Consider the following 20,474-nt stretch of genomic DNA (forward strand, 5'->3'; position numbering starts at 1 on the left):
TGATATCTCTGCGACATTCAGAAATTATTTGCAAACATAAATCTCGTATCAAATGGAAGTCTTTTTATTGACTTGAAAAAAAAAAGGCAAAGGGGTGACAGCAACGCTTAAGCACGCAAGCCTCGCCTCATTAACACTCCCCCAAGCAAAGGGCATAAATTCCAATCAGACTTCAGAAGTAGAAGCGCAAAGTCTTCTTCTTTCAGTAGAAATCGGGATTCATGTTCAGGTATGACAGACTGTCTCTTTTAGTAGATTAATTTCTTCATGATTTTAAGTCTGTGGTTAATTTTATTTTTTGTCTATAATTTTAACTATGGGAAATAAATAAAAAAATCTTAATTTTATATTCGGAACATTTTTTTTAATATCGAACACATATGAGATGTTTTTTTATAATTAGTTCGTATATTTGATTTCATATTACTAAAATTGATTATTATATTTACTAATTAAAAAATAGAAATATGAAAAAAAAAAGTTTTGGTGTTCAATTGTGATGAATTGAAGTTCGGAACTGTAGTTTTTGGATTATTTTCATATTTTTATAAATAATCGTTTTATTAAGTTTTGAATATTCTATTTTATTTATTTATTATTATTATTTTATGAATAAAACTTTACAATATGAAAGTATTGTAAAATAAATGTTAAATTATTTTAGTTTATTCATATTTATTATTATTTTTTAGCAAATGAGTTTTTACAACTTTTATAGCTAGTTCTAGGCATTGAATTTTTAGAATCTATGAAACATATACTTATAGGGGTAGAACCCGGTCATCGAGAGAGCATGAAGCTTGCTGGCGACATCGGTGTCGGCGGAGTGTTTCGCAAACCTCCCAGCCTCACCCATCGGTCCAGCATGAGTAGATCAGTCCGAGTTTAGTCCGAACAGTACGAATATATCGAGTCGAGTAGTAGCCTCATGGAGGAAGACGAGGAGTAGGAACTATCTCTTAATATGCCTAGCTCGGCTAAGGTACCTTTCATTTCAATCGTATGTAAAGTAGAAAATTTCTATTGGTAAGTTCGATATCCGCCCTGTTTACCTTATCTATCTTGGAATGAGGGAGGTGCCTTACCCTAAGGGAAGAGGCAATTTTCGAATGCATTAGAGTTCATCCTTGGTAGCAGTTCCTCGATCGCAAGCCCGTACGTATGCTTTCTAATAAGCCTGGCTTCCTTTCAAACGAGCTTGATGGAACTCTTTTTCTGGGAACTTCTCTTCTTCTGTCTTATGTAAACTAAAAGTATATGCTTAACACATGAGAGTCGACAGCGCTTACAGGGTACAGGCTGACTATCTCCTTACTCTATCCCGGTTTCTTTTGATGCTTACTCTCCTTCTAGTTCTATTTTGGAGGAAATTCTTTAACTATTAAACCAATTTAGGTCTTGTTCCTTTACTCGTGTTAGAAGGGTCGGTAATACTATTGACCGACCGTAGAGCTGGGCACTACCAAAAGACCAAAGGCGAGCTAGCACGGTGATGACGACGTTGTAGTACTTCGATCTGGAGAGGGCCGATTCCCGATAATAACACATTTGATTGCCTCTGATCGGAGTAAGAGAGTGTTTCGTTGGTGTTCGAAGTCTCAGTGCGAACTTGCTTGGTAGAGGACAGGGGTTCCCGGGATTGGAGTGGCTCGGGGCGGGGCTGGACGGAAAAAAAAAGAGCTTCGCTCGGTGGGCCTTCCTACGCTAACGAATGCCTCCTTTCTCTTCTCTGAAGTCTACAACAAAAAAGTGGGAGAGGCAGGATTCGAACCTGGAGGAAATGGATTGGATGGGTCAAGCACTCGCAAGTTTAAAGTAGAACCATTTATTTAGAAGATCTGCACCGCAGGTCGAGGGCTCCTACCGCCGGAATAGGATTTTTACCTTGAATTGGTTGATCAAGTTGGGGTAACACGTCAGCTGTATCGGCCAGGCTGTGGAGCCCTACTTTCATTTCCAAAGTAAAAAATTCTTTGAAGTAGGGCCGACTCAACAGTGGCAACTAAACACAAGGGTTGCGCTCTAGTGGCCAAGCTAGGAAAGCACAAGGGAAACTCAATAACTCTTTCTTTATCACCAAAATGAGCAATAGTCGGATTTAGCTAGCTTTGGTGGTCTTGTTGCTGTTACCGAGGATACCTGCTTTCCAAATAGACAGGAATTAAGGAGTCAAAAACCAACTCTGCTAGGCCAGGGAAAAGGAGTTGCCCACTTTCCGAAGTAACGAGTAGTCGAAGTCAAGTAAGGTGAGTTCCCTCGGTTCGGTAAAGAAGTATGCCCGAGAACTATAACTATATACAAACATCTCAATGAAAAGCATCCAACCCTTTGCCCGCTACAAGTGCTTTCGACCGAATGAGTGAAAGACATAATAACAGATTAAGGTAAACATATAATATAATAAAATTTCATTAACTCACTTGACCTCATTTCTTTTTATTTTCAGTATCATGAAATTTGTATAAATGTATGTGTTAGAAAAAATATGAATTGAAATTGATTTCAGTTTTTCTAAACGTTTGTAATGTTTTTGTGGGTTTAATTTCTCCATACGATTTCATTATTATTTTATGAAAGAAAAATAAGTTTTATTAAACGGAATTAAAATACAAGAAATGTAAAATAAAATCTGAAGGGACAGTACCTCACTCCACAAGTTTTGACAAAGAATGAGAAGACCTAACTAAAGCATGAGTCACCACATTCGTAGAATGACCTATAAATCTGACATAAATGTCATTAATACTAGAGATAAGACTTTTACAATCTTATATAATTGAACCATAAGAAGAATGAAAGTATGCTTGATGAATATACTCCACTACTGACGATGCATCTGACTCCACCTCCGTACCACCCAAACCTTTGAGTTTGATCCAGCTAAGAGCTTTTCGAATACCAATAACTTCACCTTCCATAACTGAAACGTTTCTAGCAATACATTTTGAACATACACCACAGAAGTGACTGACGATGTGTCATACCCAATCCAAAACCCAATCGGATATGACGGTGAGACATTGCCACAAACGTCTACGAGTTAGAAGCAATATCTCACGATTAAATTTTAAGTAATTCATTTTTTTTAAAACTTAAGAAAACATTTTAAGACTTACTAATATAAGATAAGATACTTATGCCAATACGAAGGCCCAACCGAATCAATGAAATGGGCCTATGTCAGCGGCTCATATTAAAGCAAGCTAAAAAGGTACGACACGTGCAATAATATAAAAGCTTCACCTCAAAGTTAACCAGCTTAATTAAATGGGCATGTGGACCGATGAATGGTTCAGACCTCAAAGGTACGTTCTCTTTCCTTTGAATACGTCGTAAATTACAAAATGACATAAAGAGAAATGAGTCTGAAGCCAGTCATCGGCCTCCATGTGGAAACGTGCATTACCGAATCCAATCAGGAGCTTACACGTGGAAAGTGCAAAACACTTTAGATAAGTAATTATCTATAAATAACATTGGAAACAGAGCTCAAGGTACTTTTACTATTCATTTGGTCATACCCAACACTTCGTTGTCATACCCGATAAGTCTTTACACTGTGTATACATGTCATGTTCCTCACTGAACATGGTCTTTTAATATCGAAACACTCATCCAGACTACTCCAGATGGATACTAAACGTTTTTTTTTCATAATACACATTTAAAATATGAACATCAATTATACATCCTCCCATTAAAATGTCAATTAAACAAAAATTTACCAAGAATCAAACTCAATTTCAATTTATATAAACACTTCCATTATAATAATAATTAAACGAAAATTTCACCGTAATTTTCTCAAGAATCAAAATCCAATTCAATTTTCTATAAATCATTCCATCAAAATAACAATTAAACCCAAATTTCACCAAAAGTCATCAAACTCAAACTCAACTTCAATTTCCATAAATCATTTCATTAAAATACCAATTCAATCAAAATTTCATTATGAATTCATTATGAACCAAACACAAGTATGAACACCAAACTAACCCAAAAACCACAAGCAATATACTTAATTTCTTCAACATTTAAACACAACTCATAATCAAGAAGCAAATTTCTAAAAATTTATAGTTTAATATATATATATATATATATATACATATATATATATATATATATATACATATATATATATATATGTGTGTGTGTGTGTGTGTGTGTGTGTGTGTGTGTGTGCGCAAGCCATAAGGATAGTTGATAGTTACGTACTTTGGGCAAATTTGAGAAAACACACACCAAAAGCCCCAAACTTGCCTCTGAATCTGCCTAGGTCGTATTCCCTCTAGAGACCTTGAAATCAAAATCCCTCCAGTCAGAAATTATTCCTTTGTCTCTGGAAGCTCTAGTAAAAATTTGAAGACATCCGGACAATTAGATTTCCAGTAACACCTAAAACGGTTGAGCTGCCTAAATTTTAGCGGTGGAAGAAAAAGAGAAGGGAGAGAGAATGAGGAGAAAGAAAGTGGTGGTGGGGATTTCTTCTTGATCTAAAATGATTTAACTTTAGGAAATATGTTTTATATAGGAACTATAATAATTTATAAAATATTCTTTTTGGTCCTCTAAAATCTAATTTCTTTTAGAACTTATCATAAACTTATAATTAATTCTAAAAACTTGTAATTATCCTCCACACTATATTCATAACACCGAATTAATTCATTAATCCTTAAACCACTATAATATAACCTAAGATCTATGGTATAATAATTAAAATCTAAGGACATAGACATGACACTATAGGTACTCACTGAACAACAACAGAGGAGGAGAAAAAAACAAAAGAATCATTAGTTGGTTGTTTATAAGTACAAAACTATTACAAATACAAACCCTTTAAATTAAATTAACAATTATAATTTCAAAAACACATCAATTAGAATAGTCAGAAAGTTGAAAACAAATAAAAGAAAGTTAAAAGTCTAAGAAAATAAACAAACTGTAGATTTAGTCAAATTAACAATGTAGAAACGAAACCAAAAGATGCAAAACAACCTCAATAAAAGAGCAAACACCATTTTTTAAAATAATTTCTAAAAAACACAAACATCGTTTTAAATCGAATGGATAAAATAACATATCTCAACCCACAAGAACCCACAAGAAGAATGAAAGAGAAAAAACAATTAAATGGGGAAAGTAACCAGATCTGTAATTAGAATCAAATAGGTATATACTCTTACATTTATTAAGTTGCTCTCTCTAGTTATTGCTTATGTTTAATTCCTTCTTTCTATAGAAAATAGTTTAGACGGTTTATGTCGTACAAGCCCATAACACTATGGTCTCAGGCGAAGACAATTCTGAATGGAGAGAAGAAGCAAAATTTATTGAGGGTAATGAACATCAGGTCTATGAGGAGAGAAACCGACATAATATTTTGCAACAGTGGATGAAAACAAAGAGAGGGAAGGTTTCCGATGAAGAAGGAAAGAGGAAGAAAGAAAGTGCAGACTAGATAAGGGATGTGAGGAGGTAGAGAACGGCTAAAGGTGCGTAACCCTAAACTGTGTAGTGGATGAACGGAAATGATCCTCTTAAACGTGTTGTTTCGTTGTGAGTAGTGGAAATTTGGAAGGTGTAATGATAAGGTGATGAAGAGATTAAAAAGTACCTATAAGATAAAGGACAGTGAAGGATAAGAGGGATTTAATTGGAATTTTTTGATGAAAATGCTGAATTGCACCGTTGCATTCACTTTTATAGTATATATAATTGGCAAAAGCATCATTAGGTCTCTTATTTTTTATTTTTTAATTCATTAAATATTTGATCTTTTATGCAGATACATTAAATCTCTTATTATTTATTTTTTTGTCACATTAAGCTCTTACTTACCAAATTAGTAAGTTGTGAATATCTAATTCGTTTAAAAAGACGTTATTGATCTCATCTGTATTTGAAATTAATTAAAAAATATTTTTTACAGGTTGTATTAAGGTTTTTACAGTTTTTTTATAGCCATATTACATACAAATTCTGAATGCATTTGTAATGAATAACACTTTTGATAACTTGTGGAAAAATCCTTGATCGGAGCACTTCCCTGTGAGGCGCCGTTGGGATCGGCCGGGGACACTCCGATGCCAAAGTCAGTAATATTTCTGAGAATAAACTGTAAGCACAAAAGTAGAGAATCAGTAAGTGTACCTTTGATCCTAAGAAGCTGAGGTATTTATATAGGTTTTTGTAACCTTCAGCATTAATGGGGAAGCAGGTGAAGAGTCATGTCATTACTCATCTTTAATTGCTATCAATTCTCCATTAATCCCAGCATTTATCATTGAAACCCTCAGAGTTGGAGTATTCGAACAGTCAAGTCTTTATTTCCCTTTAATGGCTATTAATTGCCATTTAATTGTATTTATTCCCATTCATGGATGGTAATAAAGGCGCCTTTTGTTATTCTTAGATCTGTCAAGGCGTATGTATGCTCTCCTTGAGAACAATGGCGGGTCTCGTCATGGTCCACGTGGCGTGGCATAATGCTAAAGACTCCTTCCTTTTTCTCATTATTTGCATATTCACCCCTGCATTAATTATCATTAATTCCACATTAATCATGCATAAATATCTCTTTTAGAAGGAATAATGGTTTGCCATTATTTCTATTAATTTTCCCTTATTCCTTATTCAAGAATAATTTGGGTTGTTATCAGAAGCCCCCCCTAAAGGTATAAAAAGCTCTTTAGGGCTGTCTAAATGGTGTTTTATTTTTCCATCTTGGAGGAAAGTGGACCCGCCCTAGATGGGATCATATATGGATATGATGCACTTTTAGGGGTTTTTTCTTCTTCGTGAATAGGTGGTCAGCTGTATCCATTGTTAGCCTCTAGGGGATTTTTGAGAGTTATATTTCTTTTAGAAATGGAATAACCCACCCTTTATGCGACCATTTGTTCCTACCGCATAGGATTATGATTCGCCTTATGGACTTTTTTTCTTCAGTTCTGCCATATTGAGGAGAATGACCCGACCTTAGGGATCAGTAAGAATGATCAGCCATTTAGGGACTTTTGTGCATTTTGTGGAGGGTTTTGGCACTCTAGGCACTTGCCTTTTTAGCCTTTACTCATTTTCCAAAGTGTTTTTACTTTGCATTTGTGAAGGCGAGACTTCGTTATTTCTATGATGAAGACGTGAATTCATTACTTTGATGAAGACGAGGCTTCATTGTTTGGAGATGAAGACGAGGCTTCATTACTTGAATGAAGACGAGGCTTCATTATTTGGAGATGAAGACGAGGCTTCATTACTTGGATGAAGACGAGGCTTCATTACTTGGATGAAGACGAGGCTTTATTATTTGGAGATGAAGACGAGGCTTCATTATTTAGAGATGAAGACGAGGCTTCATTATTTGGAGATGAAGACGAGGCTTCATTATTGGATGAACCCTTTTCTTTCCAGAACTATTTTTACTAATGCATTATATCTTTTAGCAAGTAACTTTTTAGAATCTGGTTTAGGATTTCTCCGATTGTTTAGGGTAGGTGGCCAGCCGTACCCCAATGTGTGAACCTTTGTGAAGGTTAGAAGCTTTTATTCCTGGTGAGGAAGTTAAGCTGCCTTAGGCGATCGATTTTGCTTCCTATCTTTGAGGTGAATCGATCTGTCGCCAGGTCTTGAGAATCTTCTTTGGGAAGAGTATTTGAGAGTGTAAAGTTCTCACGTTTGAGAAATGTTTTAACTCTTTCTCTGACGACGATCAATCGTTTCCTATCTTTGAGGTAGATCGATCTGCTGCTGAGATTATTGTTCTCCTATCTTTGAGGAGAAAGTTTAGGGTGTAATTTTCTCATGTTTGAGATAATTTTAACCCGCTTTTGATGGTGACCAATATTTTTCCTGTCTTTGAGGAGAGAGTTGAGCTCATTTGAAAGATCCTGAGGGTCTGTGCTTTTTATCTTTGTGGAAAGGGGATCCGCCCGTGATGGGGATCAATTGTCCTATCTTTGAGGTAATTGATCCGTATGTGGAACTTTTCATTCGCTAGCCACTGGGCGTATATCAGGAATAAAAGCTAGGCAAATGAATATAAGACGTATGGCGAGAAAGAATAAATTATAAAATATAGGATACTATAACAGTTTAATGCACATATAAGAATACGTAAAAATATTGTTTTTTAGGCCTATGGTTCCGTCTTTTCTGAGCAACTAGAACCGCATCCTCAATGATGTTTAACTTATGAGTAATCACATCTGGGCTTACTCCTGTGGGGATCTCATTCTCCTATGCAAATAGGCTTTCAGACTCAATGAGAACTTTCGTAACATCCTCATTGATCTTAGGTTTTAATCCTTTGGCGATCCGCACCCGCTTTCCATCAGCAATAAGGAGTGTTTCTGTGTCGCCCAAAGCTGTAGTGACAAGTTCATCTTCCTCACCTTCGTCATCTTTGAATTGTGGGCGGATCTATAGCGACGCCGAGTAGGTCTCTTGAACCGCCTTTTGGTTCCCGCTAATCATTATTCTCCTTTGCTGGTGGGAATGTACATTGCCATACGACGGATGGAAATTAGGGCTGCAACCTCTAAGATGAACGGCCGCCCAAGAATGATGTTATAAGCTGATTGTCCATTCATAATAGAGAACTCCAAATCACCAATCCACGCTTGATCATCATCCGCCAGCTTACATTCCAAAGTTACCTGGTCCTTGGTCCGGATAGTGTGACCTGTCACTCCCATGATGTCAACAATGGTTGTTTCTATTTGGATCGGATCAACCTTTAGTTTGGCGAATGCACCTATGGTGATGACATTGCAAGAACTGCCCGTGTCTACCATTACTCGCTTCATTTCATCTCTCATCCTTCAATTGTCAACGCATCTGTATGTGGAGAGATTACCGGACCTGTTTCTGCAAAAGGGGCAATTGAGGGATGTTTTATCCAGAACGGATATTTTTGCTTTTTCCATGGGTGGCTGATACACTGGTCCATCTGCTATGACATTAATGACACTTTTGAATTTCTTTTTGGGATTTGTCTTCTGCTTGTCACTGGTCCATCTGCTATGACATTAATGACACTTTTGAATTTATTTTTGGGATCTGTCTTCTGCTTGTCGTCTTGTTATTTGTTATTCTAGACAAAGCTATCTAGTTTGCCAGCTCCCAGCAAGCTTCAGTGTGGTGGCCAACCTGTAGTATGCTTTGGCGTTTCTTCCAATGGTTACATGCTCCCCTCCTTTGGGTTCGGGATATGTAATGTCCCGCTTATATTGATTCTTTTCTTTTATATTGTGGCAAGTTGGAAGCTTTAATCATTTTTTTCGCCTCGTACCCCATGATTCGCGCTGTGAATGGCGAATTCCTGTTAACTGGATGGCGTATCTTTCTGCATTGTTCTCTTGTCTATCCAGAGTGGCATGCACTCGCCTTTCAATCTCATCATTCGTGTGTTCAATGTTGAATCATGATGGTGAAGTCGGCTCTTGATCTTGATCTCGATCATGTTGAGGTTATGCTTGGAGCTATGGTTTAACGCGGATGGATGTTGTCACAATCGTGGGAGCCATTTTATCTAGCTTCGAATATCTTGTCTCCGCATCCTTCAAGATTTTGCTAACATAATAAATGGAGAACTGCTGACCTTCTTCTTCTTGAATAACCACAGTGCACATAGCTTTATCCATGACAGATTGATACAAATGCAGGTCTCCCCTTCAGATTGGTCTGCTCATCAAGGGTGGTTCTGCTAGGAATTGTTTTATACCTTGATATGCTTGTTGACAATCTTTCTAGTACGATGATCCGCCCGTTCAACCTCTGGATCTTTCTCACCCATAGTGAGGCTTTCATTTAGGTGCTCTTTTCACCTTTTTCCTCGTATGGCTTTTATTTAGGCGCTCTTTTCACCTTTTTCCTCGCAGGGCTTTTTACTTTATCTGGATTTGCTCTAACTCCTTTTTTGCTAATGACATAGTCAAGGAATTTTTCTGAAGTGACTCTGAATATACACTTCTCTGGATTGAGCTTTATTTTTCATGCTAGTGTTTGGCACTGGTTGCATTATTAGCAATTCCCTTGTACCTGTGGGTTAGCACTGAAAGAACTCCAGAAGTGGGGCATACCCTGTCCATTATTAAAAGATTGTGGTAAGGCATAAAAGCTATATTCACTTACCTTGGGGATCAGTGGCTTGATCCACGGAACATACTTCATAGAAAAAGACTGTTTGCATTGACCTTGTTGGCAAATATCATGTATAATGCAATGTCTCTTTATGGAATTTTTAGTTCATCTTGGAATCAACTTAATAATTCCTTCACGTTGGTCCCTGACTCTAGAATGAGCTTAGTCAAAGGATAAAACCGAGTAAATATTATATGTCAAACAAATTCATAATAGAATTTTATTCATGATTGTGTTAATAATACCACATATAACGGTCATAACCATAAAGATTACTACTGCACATAAATATCATAATGAATTCTTAATAAATAACCATAATGAAAATGGTTTAAGAACAATGTCCTTTTGTATTTCAATGCACATTAATATCCAAGATAGCATATTTATTTTAAACATCATAAAAGTTATGACATTCTATATTGGGAAATATATCTTACATAGTTGCTATTTACTTGCAATCAATATTGTGCATCCATGCATTAATGACATTCAGAGATCATTAATGCCTCGTTTGGATGAAATATAATTAAAGTAAGGTAAGTGATGGTTTAATAATGTAGTTATATATGAAATTACTCATATATCATTTCATTTGTATAAATAAAATAAATACAAAGGGTAATTTTGGAAGAAGAAATACATGTACCGTGATTCTCCTCCAATTCGGGGTGTATGGAAAATTACCCAAAATTCATCCTCACATACCTTCATATACCATCATCCAAACAATCTCTAAGGAATTATCATGTATATCCTAAGAATTTTACATAAATTAATGTTCTGATCCAAAACTGACATTTGCACTATTTTGTAGTTAGCTCAGGGTATGAAAGTTTCGTTTATCCCATTTGGTAATTCAGCAGTCCATAATGGCCTTAATAATTAGAGACAATTACATGATAATCACAAATAGATTCAACATGTTCAAGTCTCTTACGTTGGTAAAATAAATTCTAACAATGTCAGATAAACAGTTTTTATTATGAATAAACACATCCTTGTAAAAAAGGGAATGAAATAACTGTTTGACAAAACAATATTCAAAAATATGAATTTCTGATATTAAAAGTGCTATATATGAGAAAAGCCATACATAGATGGTGAATTGTACAAGAAAAACCAAATATGATTTTTTGTAATTTCTTCTAATAGTTGTATGCATGTTCATCCAAAAGACTGATCAGACCTAAATTATATGTAATTACACGAGCCTTTTATGATATCTTAATATTAAATGATAAAATCACTTTGAATGGATGAATTTTTTATAAAATTCCAAGATTACGGATCTTATACATGCATCTTGTACTAATTCAATGACAATGACATATTATACTCGTCATGCATAAAAATATAAGGCATATTGAGCATGCAAGATTTAATGAAAGATTTGTGTCTATTACTTTATCTTTCACAATTTATTAGATTTATCATAATAACATGTAATGATATTCATAGCACTTTATAAGAGTGAGGGATCTCGATTTTCTTTAATTAAAAATGGAATAAGAAAAGTGAGGAAACTTATCTTTTTCATCATAAAGTTCCAGATTTAGTGTAGAAAACTCTTTCCCACCAATATATGGAGAACTGTATCTTTGGATAGATTTGTTGTACTGATTGAGCCAAGGTTTGAGATTGTGATTTCTATTCCGTTGACTCCATTGTTTTGTTCTTTGTGAAACTCTATACAATCAAGATTTTGCGATCTTCTGTTTGTTAGAGATCCACGCTCACCGCACCAATTGATAACTTGTGGAAAAATCCTTGATCGGAGCACTTCCCTGTGAGGCGCCGTTGGGATCGGTCGGGGACACTCCGATGCCAAAGTCAGTAATATTTCTGAGAATAAACTGTAAGCACAAAAGTAGAGAATCAGTAAGTGTACCTTTGATCCTAAGAAGCTGGGGTATTTATATAGGTTTTTGTAACCTTCAGCATTAATGGGGAAGCAGGTGAAGAGTCATGTCATTACTCATCTTTAACTGCTATCAATTCTCCATTAATCCCAGCATTTATCATTGAAACCCTCAGAGTTGGAGTATTCGAACAGTCAAGTCTTTATTTCCCTTTAATGGCTATTAATTGCCATTTAATTGTATTTATTCCCATTCATGGATGGTAATAAAGGCGCCTTTTGGTATTCTTAGATCTGTCAAGGCGTATGTATGCTCTCATTGAGAACAATGGTGGGTCTCGTCATGGTCCACGTGGCGTGGCATAATGCTAAAGACTCCTTCCTTTTTCTCATTATTTGCATATTCACCCCTGCATTAATCCTGCATTAATTATCATTAATTTCACATTAATCATGCATAAATATCTCTTTTAGAAGGAATAATGGTTTGCCATTATTTCTATTAATTTTCCCTTATTCCTTATTCAAGAATAATTTGGGTTGTTATCAACTTTATAACCGAATTTTATGTTCAAAATTACTTTTTTAATCATCAATGGCTTAATATGACCAAAAATAAGGCTTAAAACATTTTTTGGCCCTTGACCTATCCAAAGTTTATGCATTTGGCCCCTAACCTATTATTTGGTCATATTTGGCCCCTAACCTATCAAATTAGATAAAATCCAACCCATATTGAATGAAAAATTAAATGTGTCGGAAAATTAACAGCAGTAACCAATACAAAAATGACACATGACACATAAATAAAATTAATTTTCGCTCTATCGGAACACTAGAAAAAGTTTTTAGGATTTTTTTTACTGTGTAAAATAGTTACTGTTGCCAACTCTAGTTGAAAATTAATTTTATTTATGTGTCATGTGTCATTTTTGTATTGGTGACTGCTGTTAATTTTCCAACAAAGTTAATTTTCCATTCAATATGGATTGAATTTTATCTAATTTGATAGGTCATGGGCCAAATGTGACCAAATAATAGATCAGGGGCCAAAGATACAAATTTTGGATAGGTCAGGGATCAAAAAGTGCTTTAAGCCCCAAAAATAAACATCGGGACTTAACATATCTAAATAAAAGATTAAAGATTTAATTAACCAAATCTAAATATGCCTTTTTCCTATATAATTTGATTTGTAATTTAGGGTTAGGCTATGCTTACTTTGTTTTTGACAAAGTAAACATTAATTTGTTTTTTTCACCATTAGATGATGATGAACTTTTGACAAAGTAAGTTCATCCAATGGTAGAAAAAACAAAGTAAAGCATACTTTGTCAAAAACAAAGTAAGCATAGAAGACACGTTGTATTTATATTTATATCATTAGTGAGCTTCAATTTGATTTTTTTTTTGTGAATTGCTCAATACCGCTCCCAAATTACCTCTTACCGCCCCATTTGGACTTTTTTGCCCTGATAAAAAAACTAAAAATTCTTTCTCTAAAATCACAAACTCGAACAATAATAATTGAAATTATGAAAATAATTGATATGCGACAATCCGAATCCCGAAATGGATGATTATGAGTCGGAAACAATAAAATTTACATTTTTTTCTCAAAAAAATCATGAACATAATGCATATTTTTTGTGACGATTAGCATGTTTCGTCACAAAAAATTGGAGAATTTTATATTTTCCGTCACTAAAAAGTCTATGATTGTGGCAAAACACCAATTTTGGTCTAGGTGGGTGCCAGATCCGCCCAGCCAATGGGCTGGGCGGATCCAGCACCCGTCCCACCACTGGGATGGGCGGATCTAGCATCCGCCCATCCAATGTCTTGGGAGGATATACCATCCGCCCAAGACATTTGCTGGGCGGATTTGGCACCCACCTAGTGGTGGGATGGGTGCTGGATCCGCCCAGACCATTGGCTGGGCGGATCTGGCACCCACCTTGATCTAAATTGGCGTTTTTTTTTTCTAAAAGGACAAAATTATCCAAATGGGGGTGGTAAGATGTAATTTGGAGACGGTAAGTAGCAACACCTTTTTTTTAACCGAATAAACTTTAGTTGGCTGAGGGCAAAATCGGATCTTAGACTTATATGATAATTCTCGAAAAATCGCTATAACCTAGCAAGTGTACATATGAATTCAATCCGCCATCTTCTTCTTCCTCGCAAAAAATCGTCAACATTCAATTTCAAAAGCCTAATTTTTTCTGACCATTTCAGTCATACTCTAGCTTCAAACACCACACATTCTGATACCCAAACACCAATCATAGCCATAGCAAACATTCTATCAAATTGCAGCAGCTTGCATGAACTGAATCAAATTTACGCCCAAATTATCCGCACCGAGTTTCTAAAATTTTATCCTGATCAATTTCACTGGAACAACATAATAAGATCTTATACCAGATTAGATGCTCCTACCAAAGCGCTGCGAGTCTACATATCCATGTCTCGATGTAATGTGTTGCCTGATTCTTATACTCTCCCGATCGCATTAAAAGCTGCTTGTCAGGCTTTCGCTATTGGGATAGGAAAACAGCTTCATTCTGTTGCCATAAGGGTCGGACTCGAGTCGAATGAGTATTGCGAGAGTGGGTTTATTACTTTATATTCAAAATCCGGGGAATTTGAAGATGCTAGTAAGGTGTTCGATGAAAATCCTGAGAGAAAGTTGGGTTCCTGGAATGCTATTATAGGAGGACTTGCGCAAGGTGGGCGTGCCAAGGAAGCGATTGAGATGTTTATAAAGATGAGGAAATATGGGTTGGAGCCAGATGATGTGACAATGGTTAGTGTTACATCGGCATGTGGAAGTATTGGGGATTTCAATTTGGCTATTCAATTGCATAAATATGTTTTTCAAGCGAAGAAGAGAGATGGAAAATCAGACATTTTGATGCTCAATTCTCTCATTGACATGTATGGAAAATGTGGTAGAATGGATTTAGCGGATAGGGTATTTTCAGAGATGGATCAAAAAAATGTGTCATCTTGGACATCAATGATAGTAGGTTATGCATTTCATGGCCATGTAAATGAAGCAATTTCATGCTTCCATTCCATGATTGAAGCTAAAGTGAGGCCTAACCATGTAACATTTGTTGGGTTGTTGAGTGCTTGTGTTCATGGTGGACAGGTACAAGAAGGGAAGAAGTTTTTTGAGATGATGAAGAGTGTATATGGGATATTGCCACAGCAGCAACACTATGGTTGTATGGTGGATTTGCTTGGAAGAGTGGGATTAGTTGGAGAGGCTAGAGAGCTTATTGAGGGGATGCCAATGCAGCCAAATGTGGTAATTTGGGGGTGTTTGATGGGTGCTTGTGAGAAATTTGGAGATGTGAAAACGGCTGAATGGGTAGGTTCTCATTTGCAGGAGTTGGAACCTTGGAATGATGGGGGTTTTGTGGTTTTGTCTAATATATATGCTAGTAAAGGTTTGTGGTATGAGGTTGAGAGGGTGAGAAGATGTATGAAGTTGCAAAGGGTTGCTAAAGTTCCTGCTTATAGTTTGGCTACATGCTCCAATTGAACTACCTATGCTCATCCTTTGGATTCTAATGTGGTCCGGACCAGGACTAATTGCTCGGTAGTATTGTATTGACATGTTGACACCTAAATAGCTCAAGATAAGTTTGATCTTCGTAGGAATTTTCACTTCGAAGACTTTCTATATTGATTGATCCGTTGGTTCTACAAGATTCAGAAGGTGACACATCAGTACTATTCGGGAATTGAATTACTATATATATACACATAAAGAACAATGTTGGACTTTTTTATTTAACAAGTGTTAAATTTATCTTCCTTAGTTCTCAAGGGAAATATTTGATGGTTATATACATTTCTTAGAATTTTTTACCTTTTAACTTGTGAAAACATATTAAATTAAGTTACTGTCATTTATTAAATTAGATGGATTTGTTATACATAATATGACTCAACAATTATTAATTTTATAACTATTTTTTAAGAGAAAAGAGTATTTTATGACGATTAAACAACCACGTTTTTACATAAAACGCTCTCAAAGAAATTAGGAACATAAAAACAATAAAATGATTAGCATTGGAACAAAAATAATGAGCTAACTCGTGAGCAATTCTGTTCGTTAATCGATGAACAAACATCACTGAACAAGTCAGGCGATTTTGAAGAAGCTTCTTGATGTCTTGAACTACTCCACCATATTCCGTAAGATCTTTGTGGCTCGAGCACCGAATATTCACCACTTCTTTTGTGTCAACTTCAAAATTGATATTGTTGTAGCCTAAGGAAAACGTCAAAGCAATACCGTCTCGTAAAGCCAACACTTCAGCCAACTTGGACGATATCAAGTCGTTCGAGACCGAGCTATAAAAAGCTAGAACCAGGCCATCGTGATTACGTAGAACATCACCCACACCAAAACGAGGGGAGGTATGAAAAATAGTTGTATCTACATTGTATTTCATTCGCCCTTCTATTGGTTTCCTCCATGAATTCTGCCTATGCTCACTATTCTGATCCCTAGTCAGCCTAAATTCAATCTTGGTCCTCTAGCATTGTCGCCAATCATGTAAAAAATGCATTGAAATTCTTACGTCATCGTTGGGATTCTGACACGACTTCGACCAAAGCTACGCATTCCTTCGTGTTCAGATCGACTAGATTACCACTATCGAAACATATATAGATTTCAGATTCACTGCTTCACACGGATCAATAAACCAACCTTCAGCTTGCTTCCATTCTGCTCCAGGAGTTGGTAACTGAGTTGGTGCCCAACATTGCTTCACGTACGAACATCCTGTAAAGAGATGTCAGTTATGTTCAACGTCGTTCGTACAAATAAGGCACCTAATCAGAACACTAACATGTTTTCCAGTGAGGCGAATTCGAGTCGGCAATGCCTTAGTAGCAAATCTCTAATGAAAAAACTTCAATTTAGGGGGGAAGACTAAACTTCATAGGTTTATCCATCCTTTTTTGCTTTGCACCATGCTACGAGCAAACTCAATAATCTTATACCCAACTTTTGATGAGTATTAGATGTCCTCTAAGAAATGCCAAATAAGATAGTCATCCTTATCGAGAAAGGTACCACCATATTGCAAATGATATTCGCTTCTGAACGATGGACTAGCTCTCGACTTTGCCCCGATCCCACAATCTTGTACTAGGGATAAAAAGGGAACTCATAGTATTATTACAATTTGCCTCAGTACTACGTGATGTAACCATCACAACTCCTTCCAAATAGACACCTTATCTCCCCTCCTAATTTTCCATCATAAACTTTGATTCAAGACCTCAATAGAACTCCATATACTCCTCAAAACCATACTAGGTTTATTGTCTAATTTGGAAGAAAGGAAATACTCATTAGGCTAGTATTTAACTTTGAAGAAACGACTCACCAAAATGTGAGGACTGCTAATAAATTTTCATCCATGTTTACCCAATAACGAAAAATTAAAATTCCAAAGATCTTGAAACCCCAAACCCCCTTTGTCTTTATTGGTACACAATTTTGTCCAATCAAACTAATGGATATCTCTCTTTCCATCTCCCTTCGTACCCAACAAAAAACAATTGATCATCTTCTGTAGATCATCGCACAAAAATTTAGGAAGAAGAGAAATGCTCATACACAAAGTAGACAGAGTCTGAGCCACTGATTTGAGTATATATATATATATATATATATATAAGGTAGAAACTAAAAGACACTTGTCAGAATTATAGAGCTTAAATTGGCTGATGTGGTGTAATATAAAGAGTTTTGTTGATATGTCATTTTGTGGTTAAAGCATTCTTAAATGAATATTAAAATTCTCATTAAACAAGCCACCGTATTTTGGCTAAAAGTATAAAAATAAAACATATGGTTTGGACCATTTTTAAATATAAACTATGTGGTTTAAAAGTTGATAAACAGGTACCTTGAGATTGGTTCTGTTAGCAAACACAGTCCAAATTGAATAACGGTGTTAAAAAAATTAAAAGCCAAGGGAAAAAGAGTTAATTTTATCTTTATATTTATTCATTTTATAAATTAACCCATTTATTATCTAATTATCACAAACAAACCCCAAAACAAAAATAAAAATTCAAACTCACAATCTCTCTTCTTTCTCCTCTCTTCCTTTTCAATCTCTCTCCTTCCATTCTTCTCCAAATTCAAAATTCAGCCACCAATTTATGCATCCCTTCTTCAATCAATGTTTTAGCAATTTGAATTTGAATTTTAGCAATTAATTTTAGATCATGAAACATTACATATTTTAGCAATTTGCTCTTAATTTAATATTTTATGCAAAGAAATGAATGAGAAATTTAATTACCTGTAACCAGGAATAGAAACCTTTTGAAAAGTCTTAGAAGCCATCAGCATTTGGTGAGTTTGCTTAGATTTACTTAAGCTTCGATGAACTTAATGGACTCAATTTATATGGGAACAACTATGTTGGTCACTTGCGATATGAGAATAAGTTCCTAGGGTGGGGGGTAAAGGAACTATTTAAAATTTTAAGTATTTAGGCTGACTTGTCACTTAGCACAATGATATTGGATATGGTCAGAGGCAGCTTTAGCTGATCAACAACTAAAGTTGTTTCTAACATTGAGTCAGGAAATAACACTTGGAAGTCTATTCCTGAACTCAGCACCAGATCACACAACTCGGTATACACAAGTTAAGCTTTACTAGGCAGAAATAAAAGCAAGCATATAAAGGAGTTAAGGGATAGAAAATGTTACTCAGCAGCTTTATCCTGGTTCGGACTCTTGCCTACATCCAGTCCCCAGAATCTTTCCAAGCTTTGATCCACTCCTGAGCTCTTTTGGGTAGAGCACAAACCCCTTACAATAGTCAGCGAGTATTACAAAGTACCGTCCTCTATAACCTATACTCAACACTATCAACCTCTGAGTGCTAAATACCGAGCAACTCAGAGTCTCCTAATAATTTGATAATTGAAAAGGTTTTTGTTCTATAACAAAGAACACTTTGAAAGATCTAGTCTAATTGTTGACACAAGAATGAGAGTTGGTGTAAAATGTCTTTGCTTTGATTTTTCCGGGAACTTCAAGAAAGAATTTGCTCAGAGTTTCGGCTTGTTGAAAATCCTTGGTGGAAATGAAGCAAATGACAGGCCTTTTATAGTGACACTTGAAGCCATTGGTCATTTCAAATTTCGGAATAACCGTTGGAGGGAAACAGCTTTGCTGTCCCTTTCGTCCTTAGTGCTCAGTGTCGCGGCCAATAGGAACGTAGTCTTCTCTATTGTTTGATCAGTGCTTCAGTTGCTTTAGTCAATAAGCGTCAGATTGTCTCTCCATTTTAGGCAAAGATTCTTAGACAGTGGAGCGACAACTTCTCTATTGCATTTGAACCTTTCCTCATTTGGATAGCCTTTGTCCCCAAGTTTATCAAGTCAACTTTTGCTTTGTCTGCGTGTTCGTTGAACTCAGCAGCTTCGTTGTGAAGGAGTTGGCCATTCTTCTGGATCTTTCTTCCTGCTGAGCTGAGTGGATCAAAAGCCTGTTGATCCGTTTGACTTTGTTTGAGCCTTGACTTGGCTAATTGGACTTGGGCTTTTGTCTTTAATATCTTTTGCACTTATATTTTTAATTACTCCAAAAATACTCAACAAACACATTAGTGATAATAAATCAAAACATTTAAATTTAATGTGTTGGAAATTTATCTTAGGGATTTAATTCTAATTTTAGATAGATTTGTCAAATCAAAATCAGTGTGGAAGTGTGTTTCAACAAACTACACTTGCTTCTAAAAATGTATAATCTGTGAAGTGGTAATATGTCCCTGCGAAATTTGTTATTAAAGCATAAAATCAAAGCAAAGAGGTAAGATCAATTTTTTCCAGCTCAATTGATTAATATGGAATGGACCTGTCTTTTTTTTCATCATTTTTTGTCATACAATTATGTAGATTCAGCCCTAAAAATACGAAATTGTTTAAATTTAACTCTACATTACTAAAAATTTCAAAAATGAGATTCTCATCAAATTTAACCCTTAACAAATTAGTAAGTTGTGAATATCTAATTTATTAAAAAGACGTTATTAATTTCATTTCTATTTGAAATTATAAAAAAACTATTTTTACAGGTTGAAAAAATAAAAATTTCTAATATAGGTGCAATGAATAACACTCTATTAACCGAATTTTATGTTTAATTTTTTTTTTGTCATTAATGGCTTAATGTGATCAAAAGTAAAAGATTAGTAGCTTAATGTATTAAAAAAAATATTCTATATATCCCATGTATTCCATGGATATTATTATTACACTAAATTTTAATATTTAAATATTCATTAAATTTTTAATATGTGAATTTCTAAACATATGCATAATGGTGATGAGCCTTTGAGAGATTACTGACGTAGAAATTTTCACTACCGTGTGGACAAATTTCCACTACGTTTTTTCAA

At 35.4% G+C, this 20,474-nt stretch overlaps 1 protein-coding gene across 1 annotated transcript; it reads left to right on the top strand.

The window, feature by feature from the left end:
* The first annotated feature begins 14,133 nt into the window (after positions 1–14,133).
* On the top strand, positions 14,134–15,907 carry LOC136202203 (pentatricopeptide repeat-containing protein At1g77170, mitochondrial). The gene has a single exon (XM_065992701.1). It carries the CDS (start codon positions 14,166–14,168, stop codon positions 15,564–15,566), a length of 1,401 nt encoding a protein of 466 aa, XP_065848773.1. The 5' UTR covers positions 14,134–14,165; the 3' UTR covers positions 15,567–15,907.
* The last annotated feature ends 4,567 nt before the right edge of the window (positions 15,908–20,474 follow it).

The sequence above is a fragment of the Euphorbia lathyris genome, chromosome 8, assembly GCF_963576675.1.
Source record: "Euphorbia lathyris chromosome 8, ddEupLath1.1, whole genome shotgun sequence".
NCBI classification, from domain to species: domain Eukaryota; kingdom Viridiplantae; phylum Streptophyta; class Magnoliopsida; order Malpighiales; family Euphorbiaceae; genus Euphorbia; species Euphorbia lathyris.

Excerpts from the sequence above, each read along its gene's own strand:
- LOC136202203 (XM_065992701.1), top strand. The coding sequence starts at position 14,166 with ATGAATTCAATCCGCCATCTTCTTCTTCCTCGCAAAAAATCGTCAACA.